Source organism: Acanthochromis polyacanthus, chromosome 23 (genome assembly GCF_021347895.1).
Source record: "Acanthochromis polyacanthus isolate Apoly-LR-REF ecotype Palm Island chromosome 23, KAUST_Apoly_ChrSc, whole genome shotgun sequence".
NCBI lineage: Eukaryota > Metazoa > Chordata > Actinopteri > Pomacentridae > Acanthochromis > Acanthochromis polyacanthus.
In genome coordinates this window covers 17,489,509-17,509,742 of record NC_067135.1, presented here as the reverse complement: position 1 = coordinate 17,509,742, position 20,234 = coordinate 17,489,509, and the positions used below count along the sequence as shown (strand labels likewise).

The window sequence follows — 20,234 nt, the reverse complement described above, 5'->3', positions numbered from 1 at the left end:
AATAAATTTAGGTTTTTTTCTAAATAATATAGGACCACAATGAAAAAAAGAGCAAAATCCAGCCTTTAGTTCAAGTGCATTTATTCAGTGGGGGGAAAAAAATCACACATTAAGAAATAATTCTTTTACATCAAATCATGTGTGCCACAATTATTAGCACCCCTGATGTTAATACTTTGTACAACCTCCTTTTGCCAACAAAACAGCACCTAATCTTCTCCTATAATACATTTTTGTACATTTTTCAGTGTGAGAGTATGCTTCTGCAATAAAAATGTAACTTATTTTAAGGCTTTCAACACATCTTAACCAGGATTGCCAATAATTATGGAGGGCGCTGTATTTGATGGTAGAAATCACATACATGAAGAAAAAATGTTGATAAAATGTAATGAAAACCACATTTAAACACAAAAACTTGAAAGCAAAACAAAATAATTTTCAATGTGTGTGTTACATTTTTCAGTTGAACTTTTCAACAAGTTGTTTAATTAAACATATTTCGATTCTGGCGTTTTCTTTTTCAAAGCCAAGTTTTATTTTCAGTGACAAACCTCTAGTATTCTGTCTCTGTTTGGGTCCATCAGTCCATCACTGTAAATTCGAACATTATTCAAATGATGAGAGAAAAGACAGTTTTGCGGAAAAACAATCAGATGTTCGGTTTGGATGTCACTGGTCAGAACAAGATGGAGGCTGTGATTAAAACAGTGAGTTGGTTTGTTTCGATTTAGAGAAAAACCAACTGAGTCTAAGAGTGAACTAACTGTAGAGTTGAGGCTTCATTCTTAGTGTCTACATGGATGTTAAAGTGATGCCTGTGTCTGAACTGAATCCACTGAGAACTCAGATAAAAACTCAGAATAAGGGACAGGTGGGCGAACACAACAAGCAACACAAGTGGTTTTTGTGTTTTCCAGTTGGGTGTGAGAGACTAAGTTCAAGTTTCAGGTTAAGATTAAGTTTCTTATTGAGTCTGACTGTAGTTGTAAGGAAATAAAATGTTTTTGACTGGGAGGGTGGATTGATTTAGACTCACATAATGCCCTGTTTCCGTGTCTGATATGAGAAGGATAAAGCGCTGACCTCTGATCTCTGCAGGTTCAGACTGGTTTGTGCTTTGAGCCATTTGGTTCCTGCAGAGCCGACGAAGGACGACGATGGAGCTCAGGAGAGGAGCAGAAAGCTGTTTGTCTGCAACGAGTTGAGCAACTAGACCTTTGATTTGTGTTTGTCATCAACAAGCTGCCGTTTGTCTGCTGCTGTGGACGTCCACAATCAGCTGGTCGGTGGCTGGTCTGGAATCAGTTTATTGAGAAACAGAATGAAATGTGCAGAGACAGTCAGCTGTGTTTTTGACTGAGACTGAAGACTGACGGCTGAACTTTGCGTGTTTGTGTCCTCAGGTGGCTGCAGGTTTTCACCATCATGGAAAGGTATGACAGTCAGCTGAGCCTGACAGTTGTGTGTGAACTCTGGATAGAGTCCAGTAAAGAGATTTCATGATTAAGCTGCAACCTGACAGCAGCTCCAGCAGGCTGCTAGTTTGGACTCTGATTTATGACATGGTGTTGGTGCTGCTTGAACTTCCAGCTGTGTTGGTTGTTGTGAAGCTGCTCGTTTGTGCTGCAATTACTGAGCTGCTGGTTTTCCTCTGTCCACCAGCATCGATCAGAACCCAGGACCAGGATCTGAACCTGGACCTGCACCCAGCTGTGTGTCTTTAAAGAGTGACCAGTCAAAGGATTTTTTTTTGGGATTTAAAGAACAACCTTCTGCTGCAAAGAGGTAATTATTCATATCTAAATGTTGTAACTGTATAAAATGTCAGTGAGTCAGTTTATTGTCTTTATGATGGAATCCTCAAACACATGCTGAATGTCAGTTCAGCTCTTTGTCGCATCAATGGAAATGTTCCTGTGTGTGCTGTCAGAGTGGAAAGAATAGATGCTGTGGTTATGTGGTGAAGCAGCTGCAGGACACCAGCTGCTCCAGCAGGTGGTGTCTTTGTGCTTTGGCTCAAACAGTGTAGGCAGGAAGCTACAGTCAGGTTTCAGGTGCTGCTGGACAGAGGTAACCTGGCAATAGCCAGATTAATAATTGTGTAGTACTTGATAGTACTCCACAATATCAATCTGGGACCGCTCCATGTAAATCCGTTCGGAGGAAAGAGGCACGGATTGGACAATGCAACAGTATGTCCCGCCTCTGACAGGCTTGTTTTTAGCCAATCGCGGGATCTTCACAATGAGCGGAGCCAATTGGTAGATTAAACTCTTACCAAAACCCGTAGGTAAAAAAGCACAAACATCTTTACCATCCAGAAATGCGCAAAGAGCCTCTCGTTGTTCTTCCTTCAAAGAAGCGATACGAGATTCAGCTAAAACTGACTTAATAGCAGCAGCTACACGATCGTTGTCCTCCGTTGCCATGTTTGTTTTGATCTACTGGCGCTTGGTGTCGTCTAGAGTGCTGTCGTCTTCACACCCGGATATCCCGCCCCACACACGAATACTGCTGTGTGATTGGCCCTTGCCAACTTGGCTCTGTCCGAACAGTGAAAGCGGGAGCGGTACAAGATGCTTTCTTGAGAGATTTGTGAACTCACAAATATCGCGAGAAATCAACTTGCTGGGAAGGTTAGGACAGAGGAGGGCAAATAGCAAACGGTGAAACCTGCTGTGATGACCTGGAGAGACATTTGGCTTTATGGAGGTTTCTGGGTGCTTGTTTGGGATTGTTGCATTGACAAAGTGAAGAACATCTACTGTGACCAATGAATTTAAAGCCACAGGGAAGAAGTTTGGACTTCATTTCTTTGTGAACTGGTGTTTCAAAGGAGGCCTCAGTTCCAGGCTGTGTGCAGCAGCTCAGAGGCTGGAAGTTGAAGCTCAGCTGATCCATATGTTGGTGTGTTGTGATGCAAGATTAGCAGCTCATCATTAGCTGCTTACAGTAACTTGCTGTTATTTGCAGGACCAGAGGTTTCATTCAGTAGCTGATTCTATGGTCATTAATTCACAATGGAAAGCATTAAACCTGGCCTCTGATGCCATCACTGGTTTCTGGTCCATCCATCCATCCTCTATACACCGCTTTATCCTCACTAGGGTCGCAGGGGGTGCTGGAGCCTATCCCAACTGGCTTGGGTGAAGGCAGGGGACACCCTGGACAGGTCACCAGTCTGTCACAGGGCTACATATACAGACAAACAATCACACTCACATTCACACCTACGGGCAATTTAGAGTAACCAATTAACCTCAGCATATTTTTGGACTGTGGGAGGAAGCCGGAGTGCCCGGAGAAAACCCACGCATGCTCAGGGAGAACATGCAAACTCCATGCAGAAAGATCCCAGGAAAGCCGGGATGTGAACCAGGGAAAATGTTAACCACTACTCCACTGTGCAGCCCCCTGGTTACTGGTTACATACAGAATTGATATTAATTAGGTTTTATGTATGAAGCCATGCAAGGGTTGGTACCTGGTGACATTTCTGAACTTCTTTGCTCTTTCTCCACCTCAAGGCCTCATATCAGCTTCATCAGACCAAATGGTAATAACTGTTCCATGACTGAGACTGCTGGGAGGTCGAACCTTTGCAGTCGGGTTAGAGTCCAAAGCTTTGGAACAGCTTTCCTTTTCTAATCTGATGATATTTCAAGAAAGACCTCAAGATGCTCAGGTTTTCAGTGGCTTCTGGCTGCTCTCAATGGTCTTAAAACTTCATATTTATTTAAACAATTGATCTTCCACGTTGCTGTCCTCTTTTGCCTCTTACAGTATTTTATACTGTGTAATTTAGTTTTGCTCATTGATTTTACTCGTTTTACATTGTCTATGCATGTATATTGTCAATTATATTTTTAAATTCTTTTCTGCCTATCTGTGAGCATGTGTAGCACTTTGGTCAACTCAGGTTGTTTTTAAAGTGGCTTTATAAATACATTTGATTTGATGTCATTTGTCTGAGTTTACAGACGTACTGACATCTAACTGTTGATGTTGATCCACAGAGTGGACCAGCAGAACTCGGAGGTTCCCAGAGCTCCGTCTGTACAGCAGCATGACCTAGACTCCATATTCATGGTGTGTACACGGACAACAAGTTGTTCTTCATCTGTTGTGTTCAGGCGTTTCCATGCTGCTCTTTGTAGACCAGTGGACTCTCAATGTGTCCAACATGGATCTGATGTTTGGCTCCATGATTTGACTCTGATGGACTCATTGGCAGATTTCTGTGTTCCAGCTGCTGGAAGACAACATGGTGACTTTTTTGAAGAAGGAGCTGAAGAAGATGCAGAAGGTTGTGAGTCCAGATAACCCAGAATGCTCAGAGAGTCAGAGGGAGGATGAGGAGGAGCTGGAAGGTGATGATGAAGATCAGAGGAGCAGCAGAGAGATGCTTCAGCAGATCACAGTGTTGTTCCTGAGGAGAATGAAGCAGGAGAAGCTGGCTGACTGTCTGCAGAGCAGTAAGAGGATTTTTGTAAAGACTGAAGCTGCCGATCAACAGCACATTTACGAAAGTCTCCAAACACAGTCATGAAAAAAATGATTAGACCACCCTTGTTTTCTTCATATTTTGTGTTGATTTTAATGCCTGGTACCACTAAAGGTACATTTGTTTGGACAAATGTAATAACAACAAAGTTAGCTCATAAGAGTTTAATTTCAGAGCTGATATCAGACATTGTCCATGGTTTTCTTGATAATAACCAAATCGCTTCAGTTCTTCCATCAATAGCTAAGGCATTGTACTTCTGAAAACAGTGCTTTCAGGCATTCTGTGTTTTCTTTTCTGTCTGTTTTAGTCACATGATATACACAGGAGTTACTACTTGATTGCATAACCATTGTTTCTGATGACTACAATCATGTGTCTTGGCATGCTTTTCACCAGCTTCTGACATTGTTCTGCTGTCACAGCAGCCCATTCCTGTTGCACAAAGTCAAACAGATTTGCTTTGTTTTTGGGCTTGTGGTTCTCCATTTGTGGTTAATGATTTTTCACAGGTTTTCATTTGGGTTTAGATCTGGTGATGGAGCAGACCAACACATGGTTCCAGTGTTCTGGTTCTCCATCCAGGCTTTAACTGACATTGTCTTGTTGGAAAATCCAGTCATTAGTGGCAGGAAAGAGTTTTCCAGCTGATGGAAGAAGACTGTTTTCAAGAGTAGCCCTGTACATGACCTGGTTGATTTGCCCTGTTCCACCCATACTGAAACAACCCCAGATTGTCACTGATCCACCCCCCACGTTTTACTGTAGGGACAGTGAATCTGGTTTGTGGCTTCTCCAGGCTTCCTCCAAACCAGTAAGTTGGCTGGAGTGGGGATCAACAGAAAATTGGATTCATCACTAAAGAGAACCTTAGCCCAATCATCAACAGTCCAGTCCTTGTGATCCCCAGCAAAGAGTAACCAGGCTTTCCTCTGCCTTTCCTTGATGAAGGACTTCTTCGTGCCCTGTGTGACTTCAGAAAAACTTCAAGAACTTGAACTTCCAACTGTCCTTGCCCTGGGAATACAATTAAGCTTGAGCATGTCAAATGGGACATAAAGTATTATGGAATCAGCTGCATTTTTTGTTGTACTCACTGTATTCTATATCTTTAGTGGTACTGGGCATTTTAATGAAAAAGAAATTGAAGAAAGCAAGGGTGGTCTAATAATTTTTCCATGACTGTATATTCACAGACTCAGTCTTTAGAAGGATGAACTGTCACGTTCACTTTATTGGTAATTTGGTGCTTTAATATCCAGGTTATTTCTGTTTTACTGTTTCTTTCTTGTGTTTTCATTCAGAACTTGCTGCTGCAGTTTGTAGACGTAAACATAAATGTGGTCTGAAGAATAAATTCCAGAGAGTGTCTGAGGGCATCGCTAAAGCAGGAAAGCCAACCCTCCTGAATGAGATCTACACAGAGCTGTACATCACAGAGGGAGGGACTGCAGAGGTCAATGATGAACATGAGGTCAGACAGATTGAAGCAGCATCCAGGAAAGCAGACAGAGCAGAAAGAAGAATCAGAGCAGAAGACATCTTTAAAGGCTTACTTGAAAGAGATGAACCAATCAGAACAGTGATGACACTGGGAGTGGCTGGCATCGGGAAAACGGTGTTAACACAGAAGTTGACTCTGGACTGGGCTGAAGACAAAAGCAACCAGGACATCCACTTCATGTTTCCATTTACTTTCAGAGAGCTGAATGTGCTGAAAGAGAGAAAGTTTAGCTTGGTGGAACTTGTTCATCACTTCTTCAGTGAAACCAAAGCAGCAGGAATCTGCAGGTTTGAAGACTTCCAGGTTGTGTTGATCTTTGACGGTCTGGATGAGTGTCGCCTTCCTCTGGACTTCCACAACAATGAGGTCCTGACTGATGTTACAGAGCCCACCTCAGTGGATGTGCTGCTGACAAACCTGATCAGGGGGAATCTGCTTCCCTCTGCTCGCCTCTGGATAACCACACGACCTGCAGCAGCCAATCAGATCCCTCCTGACTGTGTGGACATGGTGACGGAGGTCAGAGGGTTCACCGACCCACAGAAGGAGGAGTACTTCAGGAAGAGATCCAGAGATGAGGAGCAGGCCATTAGCATCATCTCCCACATCAAGGAATCACGAAGCCTCCACATCATGTGCCACATCCCAGTGTTCTGCTGGATCACTGCTACAGTTCTGGAGGAGCTGCTGAGAACCAGAGAGGGAGGAGAGCTGCCCAGAACCCTGACTGAGATGTTCATCCACCACCTGGTGGTTCAGATCAAAGTCAAGAAGATCAAGTATGATAGAGGAGCTGAGACAGATCTAGACAGCAGGAAGATGATTGAGTCTCTGGGAAAACTGGCTTTTGAGCAGCTGCAGAAAGGAAACCTGATCTTCTATGAGTCCGACCTGACAGAGTGTGGCATCGATGTGAGAGCAGCCTCAGTGTACTCAGGAGTGTTCACACAGATCTTTAAAGAGGAGAGAGGGCTGTACCAGGACAAGGTGTTCTGCTTCATCCATCTGAGCGTTCAGGAGTTTCTGGCTGCAGTCTACATGTTCCACTGTTACACCAACAGGAAGGAGAAGGTTCTGGAGGGCTTCCTGGGAAACAACTGGAAAGACGAGAACAGAGACACTCTGGATGTGTACCTGAAGAGAGTGATGGAGAAAGCCCTCAGCAGTACAAATGGTCACCTGGACCTGTTTGTTCGTTTCCTTCATGGCCTCTGTCTGGAGTCCAACCAGAGACTCTTAGGAGGCCTGCTGGGTCAGACAGAGAACCATCCAGAAATGATCCAAAGAGTCATCGACAACCTAAAGGAGATGAGGAGTCATAAAATGTCTCCAGACAGAAGCATCAACATCTTCCACTGTCTGATGGAGATGAAGGATCTCTCAGTAAATCAGGAGATCCAAGAGTTCCTGCAGTCAGAGGACAGATCAAAGAAGAAACTCTCTGAGATCCACTGCTCAGCTCTGGCCTACATGCTGCAGATGTCGGAGGAGGTTCTGGATGAGCTGAATCTGGACAAGTACAGAACATCGAATGAGGGAAAACTGAGACTGATTCCAGCTGTGAGGAACTGCAAAAAGGCTGGGTGAGTTCAGATGTCTTGAACATGATCAGTCAGAGTAGATGAGTAGTTGAATTCTTCAGATGTTCTCACTAGAATATTCTCAGTGTTCCATTTGTTTATTTTTAACTTTCCATGTCAGCTGTGTTTAGTCTCAGCTTTTCAAATGCTGTGAAAATGTAGATTTTTCATTCGGTTGTGTTTAAAGCTGTTAAATGAATGAGGACAGTTTTTCTATTGCATTCTGATAATTGTTCCATCAGACAGTTTTTTCTTGTGAGTTTCTTTCTTTGGCTGACGGAGGAAACATGCAGATCTGCTGAAACACATGAAGAACTGTAGAGGTTCTTGTCCAGGTTTTATCTCAGCATCAGTTATTATTACATGAGGAGCTTCTGGAAACAGTCTGATATAATCAGACATACAGCTTTTAAATGTTTTTTTCTTATTATTTTCTGCATCATTTCTGATGTCTGGGAGAACTGATTTAATGGAATTATTGCTGTTACTATTTTGAGTTGGTTTTTAATTCATGTATTTCTAATAATTTGTGATGTTTTTCTTGAATTTCTTTGTGTTTTTTCTTTCTGTAAGTGTGGTGTGAGCATTCAGACAGAAAATGTTCCTCTGATCCAGATGTTCTTCTGAGAACTTTGTGGAGTCAGACGTGGGATCAGATCACACTGACAGACTGTGGACAGTATGGAAGCCTGAATGGAAGCCCATCTTCTGTCCTCCATCTGCTGATTAAACACTGAGATTATAGATATAATCCAGATTGAAAGTGTACAGGTGTGAGAGAGGCTAATGAGAATTCAATTTCATGTCCAACAGTCAGAGAAAATCAGCTGACGCACTGATGTGAAGAACTAAATGTCCAACAGGACCAGTCCAAATGTTCTGCTATCAGATGCATGAAGGAAATATAAAGTGTCCTTTTTCATAATAACATGTTTTGTCATTTATGTGTCATGACAGACTTTCGAACTGTAAACTCTCAGAGAGTCACTGTGAAGTCGTGGCCTCAGCCCTGAAGTGTAAGCCCTCCCATCTGATAGAGCTGGACCTGAGCTGGAACAACCTGCAGGATTCAGGAGTGAAGCAGCTTTCTGCTGGACTGCGGAGTCCAAACTGTAAACTGGAGACTCTCAGGTCAGTTCTCTGACTGTTGATAGTTTTTCAATATATTTAAGTCAAATCCATGACTGAAGTTTGGAGTTTGTTGTGAATAAATTTGGAGTATTTTCCTCAAAACAGTGTGAAAATGTTTGACATTGTTGAAGTGTGAATAAATCCCCTGATCAGCTGACTGCAGAGTTCCAAGATGGAGGACAGAATCCATAGTCCTGCTGTGTGTCTGAATGCAAAGCTGATGTGGAAGTGATGTGAGGCTTCAGCAGTCTGACTTCCACAGATCCAGTCAGTATGTTTGTGTTTCCACAGTGTTTGTGCTGAGCTGTAGTGGAGCCTCAGGAAGTCAAAGAGGAGTTTAGTTGTCAACAGTGTGGAAGTTGATTAGTGTGAGTCAGAAGCTGAAGCTTGATGTTAGTGTGAGGTGAGCTGATGAAGTGATTCCTTCCAGTGGAGTTGTGTTAAGAAGAGAGCAGTGGACAGTCAGTGTGGACAGCAGGAATCAGAATCCCTCTGTAATGTACAGATGACATGTGACTGTTGTTGGAAGACACACTGGAAGATTTGAATGAGACAAAGCTAGCAAGCTGATTTCCACAGAAGAAGAAGGTGATGGAATAAATGAAAGAATGAAGAGATTTGATGTTGATCCTGTAATGAAAGAGTGGACTGAGGTCAGCAGATGTTATTTACAGTGCCTTGTGAAAGTATTCGGCCCCCTTGAACTTTTCAACCTTTCGCCACATTTCAGGCTTCAAACATAAAGATATAAAATTGTAATTTTTTGTCAAGAATCAACAACAACTGGGACACAATCGTGAAGTGGAATGAAATTTATTGGATATTTTATACTTTTTTAACAAATGAAAACCTGAAAAGTGGGGCGTGCAATATTATTCGGCCCCTTTATTTTCAGTACAGCAAAGTCACTCCAGAAGTTCAGTGAGGATCTCTGAATGATCCAATGTTGTCCTAAATGACTGATTATGATAAATAGAATCCACCTGTGTGTAATCAAGTCTCTGTATAAATGCACCTGCTCTGTGATAGTCTCAGGGTTCTGTTTAAAGTGCAGAGAGCATCATGAAGACCAAGGAACACACCAGGCAGGTCCGAGATACTGTTGTGGAGAAGTTTAAAGCCGGATTTGGATACAAAAAGATTTCCCAAGCTTTAAACATCTCAAGGAGCACTGTGCAAGCAATCATATTGAAATGGAAGGAGTATCAGACCACTGCAAATCTACCAAGACCCGGCCGTCCCTCTAAACTTTCACCTCCAACAAGGAGAAGCCTGATCAGAGATGCAGCCAAGAGGCCCATGATCACTCTGGATGAACTGCAGAGATCTACAGCTGAGGTGGGAGAGTCTGTCCATAGGACAACAATCAGTCATACACTGCACAAATCTGGCCTTTATGGAAGAGTGGCAAGAAGAAAGCCATTTCTCAAAGATATGCATAAAAAGTCTCGTTTAAAGTTTGCCACAAGCCACCTGGGAGACACACCAAACATGTGGAAGAAGGTGCTCTGGTCAGATGAAACCAAAATCAAACTTTTTGGCCACAATGCAAAATGATATGTTTGGCGTAAAAGCAACACAGCTCATCACCCTGAACACACCATCCCCACTGTCAAGCATGGTGGTGGCAGCCTCATGGTTTGGGCCTGCTTTTCTTCAGCAGGGACAGGGAAGATGGTTAAAATTGATGGGAAGATGAATGGAGCCAAATACAGGAGCATTCTGGAAGAAAACCTGTTGGAGTCTGCAAAAGACCTGAGACTGGGACGGAGATTTATCTTCCAACAGGACAATGATCCAAAACATAAAGCCAAATCTACAATGGAATGGTTCACAAATAAACGTATCCAGGTGTTAGAATGGCCAAGTCAAAGTCCAGACCTGAATCCAATGGAGAATCTGTGGGCAGAGCTGAAGACTGCTGTTCACAAACGCTCTCCATCCAACGTCACTGAGCTCGAGCTGTTTTGCAAGGAAGAATGGGCAAGAATTTCAGTCTCTCGATGTGCAAAACTGATAGAGACATACCCCAAGCGACTTGCAGCTGTAATTGCAGCAAAAGGTGGCGCTACAAAGTATTAATGCAAGGGGGCCGAATAATATTGCACGCCCCACTTTTCAGGTTTTTATTTGTTAAAGTTTCAAATATCCAATAAATTTCATTCCATTTCACGATTGTGTCTCAATTGTTGATTCTTGACAAAAAATTAAAATTTTGTATCTTTATATTTGAAGCCTGAAATGTGGCGAAAGGTTGAAAAGTTCAAGGGGGCCGAATACTTTCACAAGGCACTGTATGTGTGGACATGAATAGGTGGATGAATGTTGTGCTGACATGTGGATGATGTGTGTAGAAAGCTGACATGATGATGATCCACAATAAGAGAAGGACAAAGTCACTCTGCTGCTTTTCGAGAAAAGCTGATTGAGGACAAAGTAATGCTGATCTGCACACTCAGAACCTGAACACATCTGATGGATCATCGATGATTTTATCAACATCTTTTATTCTTTATTCAGATTAATGAGCTGCAGTTTGTCAGAGATCAGCTGTGATTCTCTGGTCTCAGCTCTGAAGTCCAACCCCTCCCATCTGAAACATCTGGACCTGAGCTACAACAAGCTGAAGGATTCAGGAGTGAAACATCTGAGTGGTTTTCTGGAGAGTCCAGACTGCATCCTGAAGACTCTGAGGTCAGACATCATGTTTTGTTTGTGTGCTGAGATGAATGTTATGTAAAGTTGTGGTGACTCTAAACTGCAGCCATCAGGCTGATGTTCTACTGATCCACACTGAGGATCTTCATGACAACGTCTGTTTTCTTCTTCTCTGCTTTAGTCCTTGGACTCTTTGAGAGAAATGTTGAGCTGCACATTTCAAAGCTCAGTCTAAGAATAAAAATCCTCCAGTGAATAATTGACAGAGAAAAATCTGGCACACATGATCTTTAGCTCATATCTGACCACATGTTTCTCTTCAGTTCAAACTGACAGCAGCAACTAGCAGCTGTTTAAGCTGTCAGTTATTTCAGTAGTTTAGTTTATCAAATGACAAAATGAGTGAAAAATGTTGATATCACTTTGTCAGAGTCGAAGGTGGTGTCGTCAAATGTGTGGTTTTGTCCCAGCAACAGTCCAAAAGCACAAATATTCAGTTTGATGTGATAGAAAACAGAGTGTTGACAGTGGACAGACTGGAAGCAGTTTGATGTTTTTGCTGGATAAATGAGTGAAGCCATGATGGGCTTTGTGGGGGGCACTGCTGGAGTATGGGGTCCGAGGCTCGTTGTTACGGGCCGTTCGGTCCCTGTACAACCAAAGTGAGAGCTGTGTCCGCATACTCGGCATTAAGTCAGACACGTTTCCGGTGGGTGTTGGACTCCGCCAGGGCTGCCCCTTGTCTCCAATCCTGTTTGTGGTTTTCATGGACAGGATTTCAAGGCGCAGTCGTGGTGGGGAGGGTTTTCGGTTTGGGAGCCTCAGGATCGCTTCGCTGCTTTTTGCAGATGATGTGGTTTTGTTGGCATCCTCAGACCGTGACCTCCGGCACGCACTGGAGCGGTTTGCAGCCGAGTGTGAAGCGGCAGGGATGCGGATCAGCACCTCCAAGTCCGAGGCCATGGTTCTCTGCCGGAAACCGGTGGAGTTTTTCCTCCGGGTTGGGGGGGAGTTGCTTCCCCAAGCGAAGGAGTTTAAGTATCTCGGGATCTTGTTCACGAGTGATGGGAAAATGGAGCGGGAGATGGACAGGCGGATTGGTGCGGCGTCAGCAGTAATGCGGGCGTTGTACCGAACCGTCGTGGTGAAGAGGGAGCTGAGCCGTAAGGCGAAACTCTTGATTTACCAGTCCATCTACGTTCCAACCCTCACCTATGGTCATGAGCTTTGGGTAGTGACCGAAAGAACAAGATCGCGGATACAAGCGGCCGAAATGAGCTTCCTCCGTAGGGTGGCTGGGCTCAGCCTTAGAGATAGGGTGAGGAGCTCAGACATCCGGAGGGAGCTCAGAGTAGAGCCGCTGCTCCTTCGCATCGAAAGGAGCCAGTTGAGGTGGTTTGGCCACCTGATTCGGATGCCTCCGGGGAGACTTCCTCTGGAGGTTTTCCGAGCACGTCCGTCTGGGAGGAGACCCCGGGGCAGACCCAGAACTCGCTGGAGAGATTATATATCTCGTCTGGCCTGGGAATGCCTCGGGATCCCCCAGGAAGAGCTGGAAAGTGTCGCTGGGGGGAGGGACGTTTGGAACGACCTGCTTCGCCTGCTGCCCCCGCGACCCGGCCCCGGATAAGCGGAGGAAAATGGATGGATGGATGGATGGATGATTGAAATGTTTTTGATGTTTTGTCTACGGACTCATCAAATAGTGGATTGATAATTTAAGCTGTCATTCAAGCTGTTTTTCATCCTGAGAGACAAAAACCAATATTCAGCATCTGGTGGTTCCAACTGTTGGATGATGTCATGTGATCAGGGATGAGTATCATGAAGATCTAAACAGTACTACTCCTCTGACTGATACTCTTTATCGTCCACAACTTTGACTTTTATGAAAGAAATAAACAAAGCAACTAAAAAACTGAATTCAAAGTGCTTTATTTCCTCATATAAACAGAACATAAATGAAGTGTGTTGAGCACCTCTCTGCAGGAAGATTGTTTTGAAGCAACACTATTCTGTCCCATAATGTGATGATTGAAATGTAAAATAGATCCAATAATTATTTCCAGCAACAGAAAGCAAATGACTCCATGACACTGATGATGTGTTGATGGATGATCAGAACACTTTGGACAGCGTCACTAAATCAAATATTGTTCAGTGTTTGATTCAATTGTCCAGTATTGCATCAGAATGAAAAGCTCCACCTTGAACAGATAAGAAGGAAATGTCAGAACATTGGGCCTCATTCATGAATGCGTTCGTAGAAAAGCGTTCATAAGAACGGCTTTAAGAACTCCCAAGAGAAAAGTACGTCGGATTCACGAAGCGTTCTTGACAAGCCAAATCTGTTCTTAGGAGGGAGATGCGCCGGATTCAAGAACAGTCTCTACGAACACCCTCCCCTCTCATTAACATGACATTTACATTGTATTGACTTGTAAATGTAAAAGGTACACCCTCTAAACTTCCTTATAAGGCAGCAGCAAGAGCGTGTTTGAGACACGTGAGCACTGGAGTGCAGGTGAAACTCCGCCCACCAGAGTGATGGTCATTTCTGCAGATGACAGAGCTTCAAACAGCCAATAAAGTCTGACCTGAGACAGCTAAACTTTTATACTCAGAAAGGGTGTGTGTCGTAATAAAACACCCTCTGCCTCTGCTGCAGTGACAGGTAAAACTGCCCAGGCCATGTCCGCCTTGTCTCCCCGGTCAGTGCGCTTGTGCACACCGGGGCGTGTGCACGTGGCGGCGGTCATCGCGCGTGCACGTCGTAGTGGTCATTGCGCTTGTACCTCCCACAGACCTCTGAACACGTTAATGTGACCAAGTGCAGCTTCAGATCTAAAATCTGATTTTGAGTTTAACTGGCACTGAACTATAAAACCATTGATCACTAAAATTCACTTGAATAAATCTAGTTTTAAATTAAATAATTTGTGGTAATATTTGAATCATTTTAAGAAAGAAATTCAAATTTTTGGATCGGTTTTGACTGTAACAAAATTCTAAAAGAGCAGATTTTTTTGTGTGTAAGAGTCCTCCTGAGTGTTCTTAGAATTTGTTCTTACTTTTAAGAACAGGTCAGTTAAGAACACGTTCGTGAATGCCAAAAATCTTCTTAAAAAGGCTCTAAGAACAGATGTTGTTCTTAAGAACGCTTCATGAATGAGGCCCAATGTGCTTATTAAAGCTCTTTCACTCTTCGCTTTGAAGTGTAAAATGGATGCAGACCTTTCTCTCTGACAGTGTTTTACTGTGATATTAATGGTTTTAGTGAAGAAAAGAGTTGAAGTTGTTCTTGTGCCATTAACAGCAACATTGAGTCAGAGAAAGAGTGAAAATAAAGTCAGACAGAGTTTGTCTGCAGCCTCAAACCACTAAATCCTGCTGTTCTGTGCTCCGAAAGCGAAATTGTGATGGAGAGTCGAAATGATGTTCTGAATTTGAGAGTGAATTTGTGAAGTGAGCCACAGTTAAAGAAAGCTTGAGAAATGCTTCCCTTTAATCCTGAACAATGTTGGTAGAATGTGTTCAGTGTGTGCGACTGCTAGCAGACGGAACTTATCTGGTTGGTGAGAAATGAACTACCAGCTTCATGAACTGCTCCAGAACATGAAGATATTTTGGAGTCTGGAGCCTCATTTTGTCCAAGTTTCCTTCTTGTGTGTTTCTGTGACTCTGAGCAGAAAGTGAAATAAATGTCCGAGTGTTTTTCCTTGTGTTTGTTGCTCAGCATGAGTTTGTGTTGATGGAGCCACTGGTGGAGCTACAGAGTTTTAGAGCTGAAGTCACTCCGTCTTCATTGAAGCAGCGGCATGTTGTCATTAATATTAATGATAGCTCTTCTTCACTGCTTCAGTGGGACTGTTTGAAGCTACATCATATTGACTTCAGCTGTTTGGCGTTTCCATTTTGTAAACATGGACATTCTGAAGCTTCTTCAGCTCTGAACTCATAACGAAACTCTGAATGATTTTAAGCAGGAACTTCGTCTCCTCAACTCACATCTTTTATTCTTTATTCAGATTGTGGGACTGCAGTGTGTCAGAGATCAGCTGTGATTCTCTGGTCTCAGCTCTGAAGTCCAACCCCTCCCATCTGAAACATCTGGACCTGAGCTTCAACAAGCTGAAGGATTCAGGAGTGAAACATCTGTGTGGTTTTCTGGGGAGTCCAGCCTGTAGCCTGAAGACTCTGAGGTCAGTTCACTGTCTGTCTGTTACTGCTGTAGATCTGATGTGTTTAACGACAACTGAAGCTCTTTTATGTTCAACAGAACTTCCATCCATGAAGCTGTAAATCTGCTCTGGTTCAGATTTTCTGTTTTTTTGTTCTAAATTCAGTTTGTTGTGTTAAAAGTCATGTTTGTCGCAGAAAGTGTCTAAAGTGTTGAGTGTTAGTTGTTAAAGTAAATTAATGTTTGTAATTTGAGCTGAAGAGTCACATCTGGATTCCTCTGAACTCAGATCAGTTTGAAGTGACAAAGTTTCCTGAGTGAATTGGAAATATTTCTTTGGTTTGTGTTGAGTTTTATTTGACTGATCCTGATCCTGTTATTGATGTGTGGACATGAATAGGTGGATGAATGTTGTGCTGACATGTGGATGATGTGTGTAGAAGGCTGACATGATGATGATCCACAATAAGAGAAGGACAAAGTCACTGTGCTGCTTTTCGAGAAAAGCTGGTTGATGAGGACAAAGTAATGTTGATCTGCACATTGAGAACCTGAACACATCTGATGGATCATTGATGATTTTATCTACATCTTTTATTCTTTATTCAGATTGAGGGGCTGCCGTTTGTCAGAGATCAGCTGTGATTCTCTGGTCTCAGCTCTGAAGTCCAATCCCTCCCATCTGGAACATCTGGACCTGTTCTTCAACAACCTGCAGGATTCATCAGTGGAATATCTGTTAGATCTTGTGAAGAGTCCAGACTGCAGCCTGAAGACTCTTGAGGTCAGTAGAAGGTTCCATCAATCTTTGCTGCTTTCAGCAGTTTTCTACTAAACACAGTCAGTATCAAAGCAAAGATCCAGTGTCTCCTGTAAACCTGCAGTTTCTCAGTGAAGCTGTGAGAGCAGAATGGAGACAGAAACGGAGACAGCTGTCAGCCAGTCAAAGGAGCCACAAGCTTGTTGTCATGGAATGTTTGAGTGGATGTGAAGCCGACTGTTGTTGTCGTGTTGATGTGTTGAGGAAATAGAGCTGATTCCAGCTGACAGCCTTCCAGATGTGCAGAGACAGTTGTCCTCCTTCATCAAAGTGTCCATCAGATCTGATCTCAGTGTTTGTTGTCTCATTTCAACAGTGATCAGCTGATCAGTGTGATGTTTGTCACAGCTCTGAGACGAGTGAGACTGAAGCCTGCAAACCAGCGGCTTTTATTTGACACCAGCAGCATCATCACATGTCGGAACCATGAGGTGTTTCTACAGAGCAGAAGCTCTGCTCAGATCCAGCACTCACATCTGGATATGTTTCCTTGTGTCTGCTTTAATCCAGATGTGTAGACTGACAGCCTCCATGTTGGTTTGTCAGCTAATGTTTGAGGAGCAGATGAGATGTTGATGGACACTCAGAGACTGTTGGTTCAAATGGAGCAGCATTAAATCCATGACTGAAGAGTTTGTGCAGCAGTGAAGCTTGATGACTGTCAGCAGTTTGTTTCCACTGTGGACTGCAGTGAAATGTGCAGAGAAACACACCTGATGCTGATCAAACTCATTGATCTCCTCTGCTCTTTCTTCTTCTCTCTGCAGCTGGAAGTGATGCTGATCAGGACGATGTTTGTGCTGACAGAATGAAGTGTGTCCTGATGATCCAGAGATTGAAGCAGCAACAGCAGCTGGTGTGTAGAGGCTCAGACTGGACCATGTTACTGGGAGGTGGACTGTGAAACAGTATGAAGTGTGTTGTTCCTGTATAGTTTAGTGTTGCAGCCCCACACTGGGAATGACGGAGAAGTGCAGCTAATGTTGACTCGATCCATTGGGAGTTGATGTGAGGTTGCAGAATGTGCTGGAAGTTTCAAGATGTTTTCCACTCTGACTGATATCTGCCCACTTGGAACCTCAATTCCAGGTTGTCAGCCCTTGGTCTGTTTGTGGGAATGTTCCAGTGTTACCTTTTTTGTTTTGTCCTCACATTTGCATGACGTCATGGTTGGTAATGATTCAGTCTGACCTTTATTAACACATAATCATGAAACGCATCCTGACTGAGCTTGTAAATAACGCTAAGGGCCTTTTGGTGTTTAATTAGGACTTTTCCGGCACATTAGTTGTTTGACGATCACAGGGCTGCCAACTTGTGACCAGACCTTAGAGTGAGATTTGGTTTGTGTGGGATGCCAACAAGGGGCCCTCCCCCAGAAAATTTTGAAAATTATTGATCCTATTTCCTGCATTCTGGTGTAATTTAAGAGCATTTTAGCTGTTAAAATCTTATTATAGAGATAACATTAAGGGATAGTAAAAAAAAAAACATTGAGCTTAAAAAAAAATCTGAAAAGAAAACAGAGCAAGGGCAGGCAGTATTGAAAATGGTTCTTCATGTCAAATATGGATGAAAGTTCTGTGGCTGGATGTGCACAACACATTTCAGTATTTTCCATAAATATATGCATAATTGAAATAACTCCAGCAGCCACTTTGTGACATTTGTCTTGGAGGATTTTGATGCACACACTCAACAGCTTCAAGCTGACCACATCAGCCAATGAAACAATAAAAAGTGCTTAAGCAAAAACAAAATATAACTTCATAACTTAAATTATCCATTCACTGAACAGAATTACAGTCAGACATTAAGAAAGTTCAAATACAATTGAATTCAGCTTCAGTGTTGCTGTAATTCAGCCACTAGAGGGCGTCACACTCTTCACAATGAGTCACCAGCTTGTCACAGACGAGGTCACATCATCACACAGGAACCAAGTCCTGTATGAAGGTAGATTTGTTTCTTTATTCTTCAATCGAAAAAAAAGTTGCTCCAATCGCAAAACATGTTTTCAATCAGAAAAAACTTCACTTCAATCAAAAAAAACATTTTCAATCAAAGAAAAAACTTGTTCAAACGCAAAAAAAATTTGAGATCCAAAAAATTGCATATAAACACGTTTTGTCTTTGATAGAATTTTTTTTTTGTTGAAAATTCATTTTTTGATTGAAGTCATATTTTTGGATTTGAGCCATATTATGGGTAGGACATTTGTTTCTTTATTACTCAATGAAAACAAAAGCAGCCCCAACCTCAAAAAATGTTTTCAATAAAAAAAAGGTCACTTCAATAATAATAATAAAAAAATTCAATCAAAGAAAAAACGTTTTCCCAATAGAAAAAAATATTTGAGACTAAAAAACAAATGCATTCGAACACGTTTTTTCTTTGATTGAAATTTTTTCATTATTGAATTCAGTTTTTATTTGACTGAAAATATATTTTCTGATTGAAGTCATATTTTTGGATTTGAGACATAAAATGAGTAGGACGTTTGTTTCTTTATTACTCAATCACAAAAGATATAGCTTCAATCAAGAAAAATATTTTCAATCAAAGCAAAAAAAAAGTGTTCGGAGTGTTTCGACTTTGTTTTGGCATTCAAACACCTTTTTTTCCGATCGAAGTGAAAAAAGTTTTGAAGCCTGTTTTTGCGATTGAATCATTTTGACACAAACATCCCACAGTGGGCGGATGCTTCTCCATTGGTCGGGCATGTTTGAGTGACAGGTGTCCACACCAATGACGAATCTCTCTCCAGAAGAAGCTACTTGTGTGCGGGGAAGTCAGTCTTTTCTATAGTCGTATGTTTGTGCAGCTGATTGAAAATGTTTTTTTTGATTGAAGTGAAGTTTTTTCTGATTGAAAACATGTTGTGCGATTGGAGCAACTTTTTTTCGATTGAAGAATAAAGAAACAAATCTACCTTCATAGTCCTGATGCTTCATGTCTCACATAGTAAAAAAAAAACAAAAACAGTTTATTGTATTTAAGAGCAGTAAATAAAGCTTTTCTGTTTCTAACTTTTAAACTTATTCTGTGGAAGTCTGAAATGAGAACAAACTGACAGCTGACATTCACCCAGAACTTTTCATTTGATCGGTTTATGTTTTGCTCTGATATGTAGGCTTATTGTACCCACTACTATGTTTATAATATGTTTACATCTATAACTGTATTATTAAATTACTGAAATGAAATTTGCCACTGCACTTTCAGCTGTCATGTTGCACTGCTTTGCATAAACCTCTTCTGACTTATCAGTTACTATTTCTGTAATACACTATTTTCTGCATGTACACCATGTCATCACTGTATGTTTACATTCTGTCTTCTAGTTAATCTCCTTTTTGTCTAAGTATGTTATTCACTCAGCATCTGTGCTTCTTACAGTTGTCAATATGATTGCTATACCGGTATATATATATATATATATATATATATATATATATATATATATATATATAAATACATTTGAATGATATAGTTTGTCTCTTTAAGAAATACAGACAGATTAATACTCGCGTCATAACCAGGATACTACACTATAGTGATGCTCTTTGTTCTAGTCTGCCAAAGAACACAGGAAGTCCCAGATTTTCTGCAAACACATTCAATTTGTTCTGTTTTCATTTTTCTTTCAGTCGTCCCTTCTTGTAAAATTCTGTCACACTGTGTTCATCAAGTGGAATACGAATAAAATGACAAGAAAGAGCGACTATCAATCACTTTTGTAATCACACAATTTTTCACAAGCTTTTGGCTGCAAAGTTCTTGTTTAATGAAAACAATAAAAAGAACAAAATTCACTATTTTGCTCTTCATTGGAAAAAAAAATCCGGTGAAAG

At 42.0% G+C, this 20,234-nt stretch overlaps 1 protein-coding gene across 1 annotated transcript; it reads left to right on the top strand.

Moving 5' to 3' along the window:
* Nucleotides 1–1,110: 1,110 nt before the first annotated feature.
* Nucleotides 1,111–20,195, top strand: LOC110968210 (protein NLRC3-like). Its single transcript, XM_051944082.1, has 11 exons — nucleotides 1,111–1,285; nucleotides 1,407–1,436; nucleotides 1,666–1,788; nucleotides 4,020–4,092; nucleotides 4,253–4,478; nucleotides 5,812–7,594; nucleotides 8,549–8,722; nucleotides 11,243–11,416; nucleotides 15,409–15,582; nucleotides 16,170–16,344; nucleotides 17,148–20,195. Exons 2-11 carry the CDS (start codon nucleotides 1,429–1,431, stop codon nucleotides 17,190–17,192), a joined length of 2,955 nt encoding a protein of 984 aa, XP_051800042.1. The 5' UTR covers nucleotides 1,111–1,285; nucleotides 1,407–1,428; the 3' UTR covers nucleotides 17,193–20,195.
* The last annotated feature ends 39 nt before the right edge of the window (nucleotides 20,196–20,234 follow it).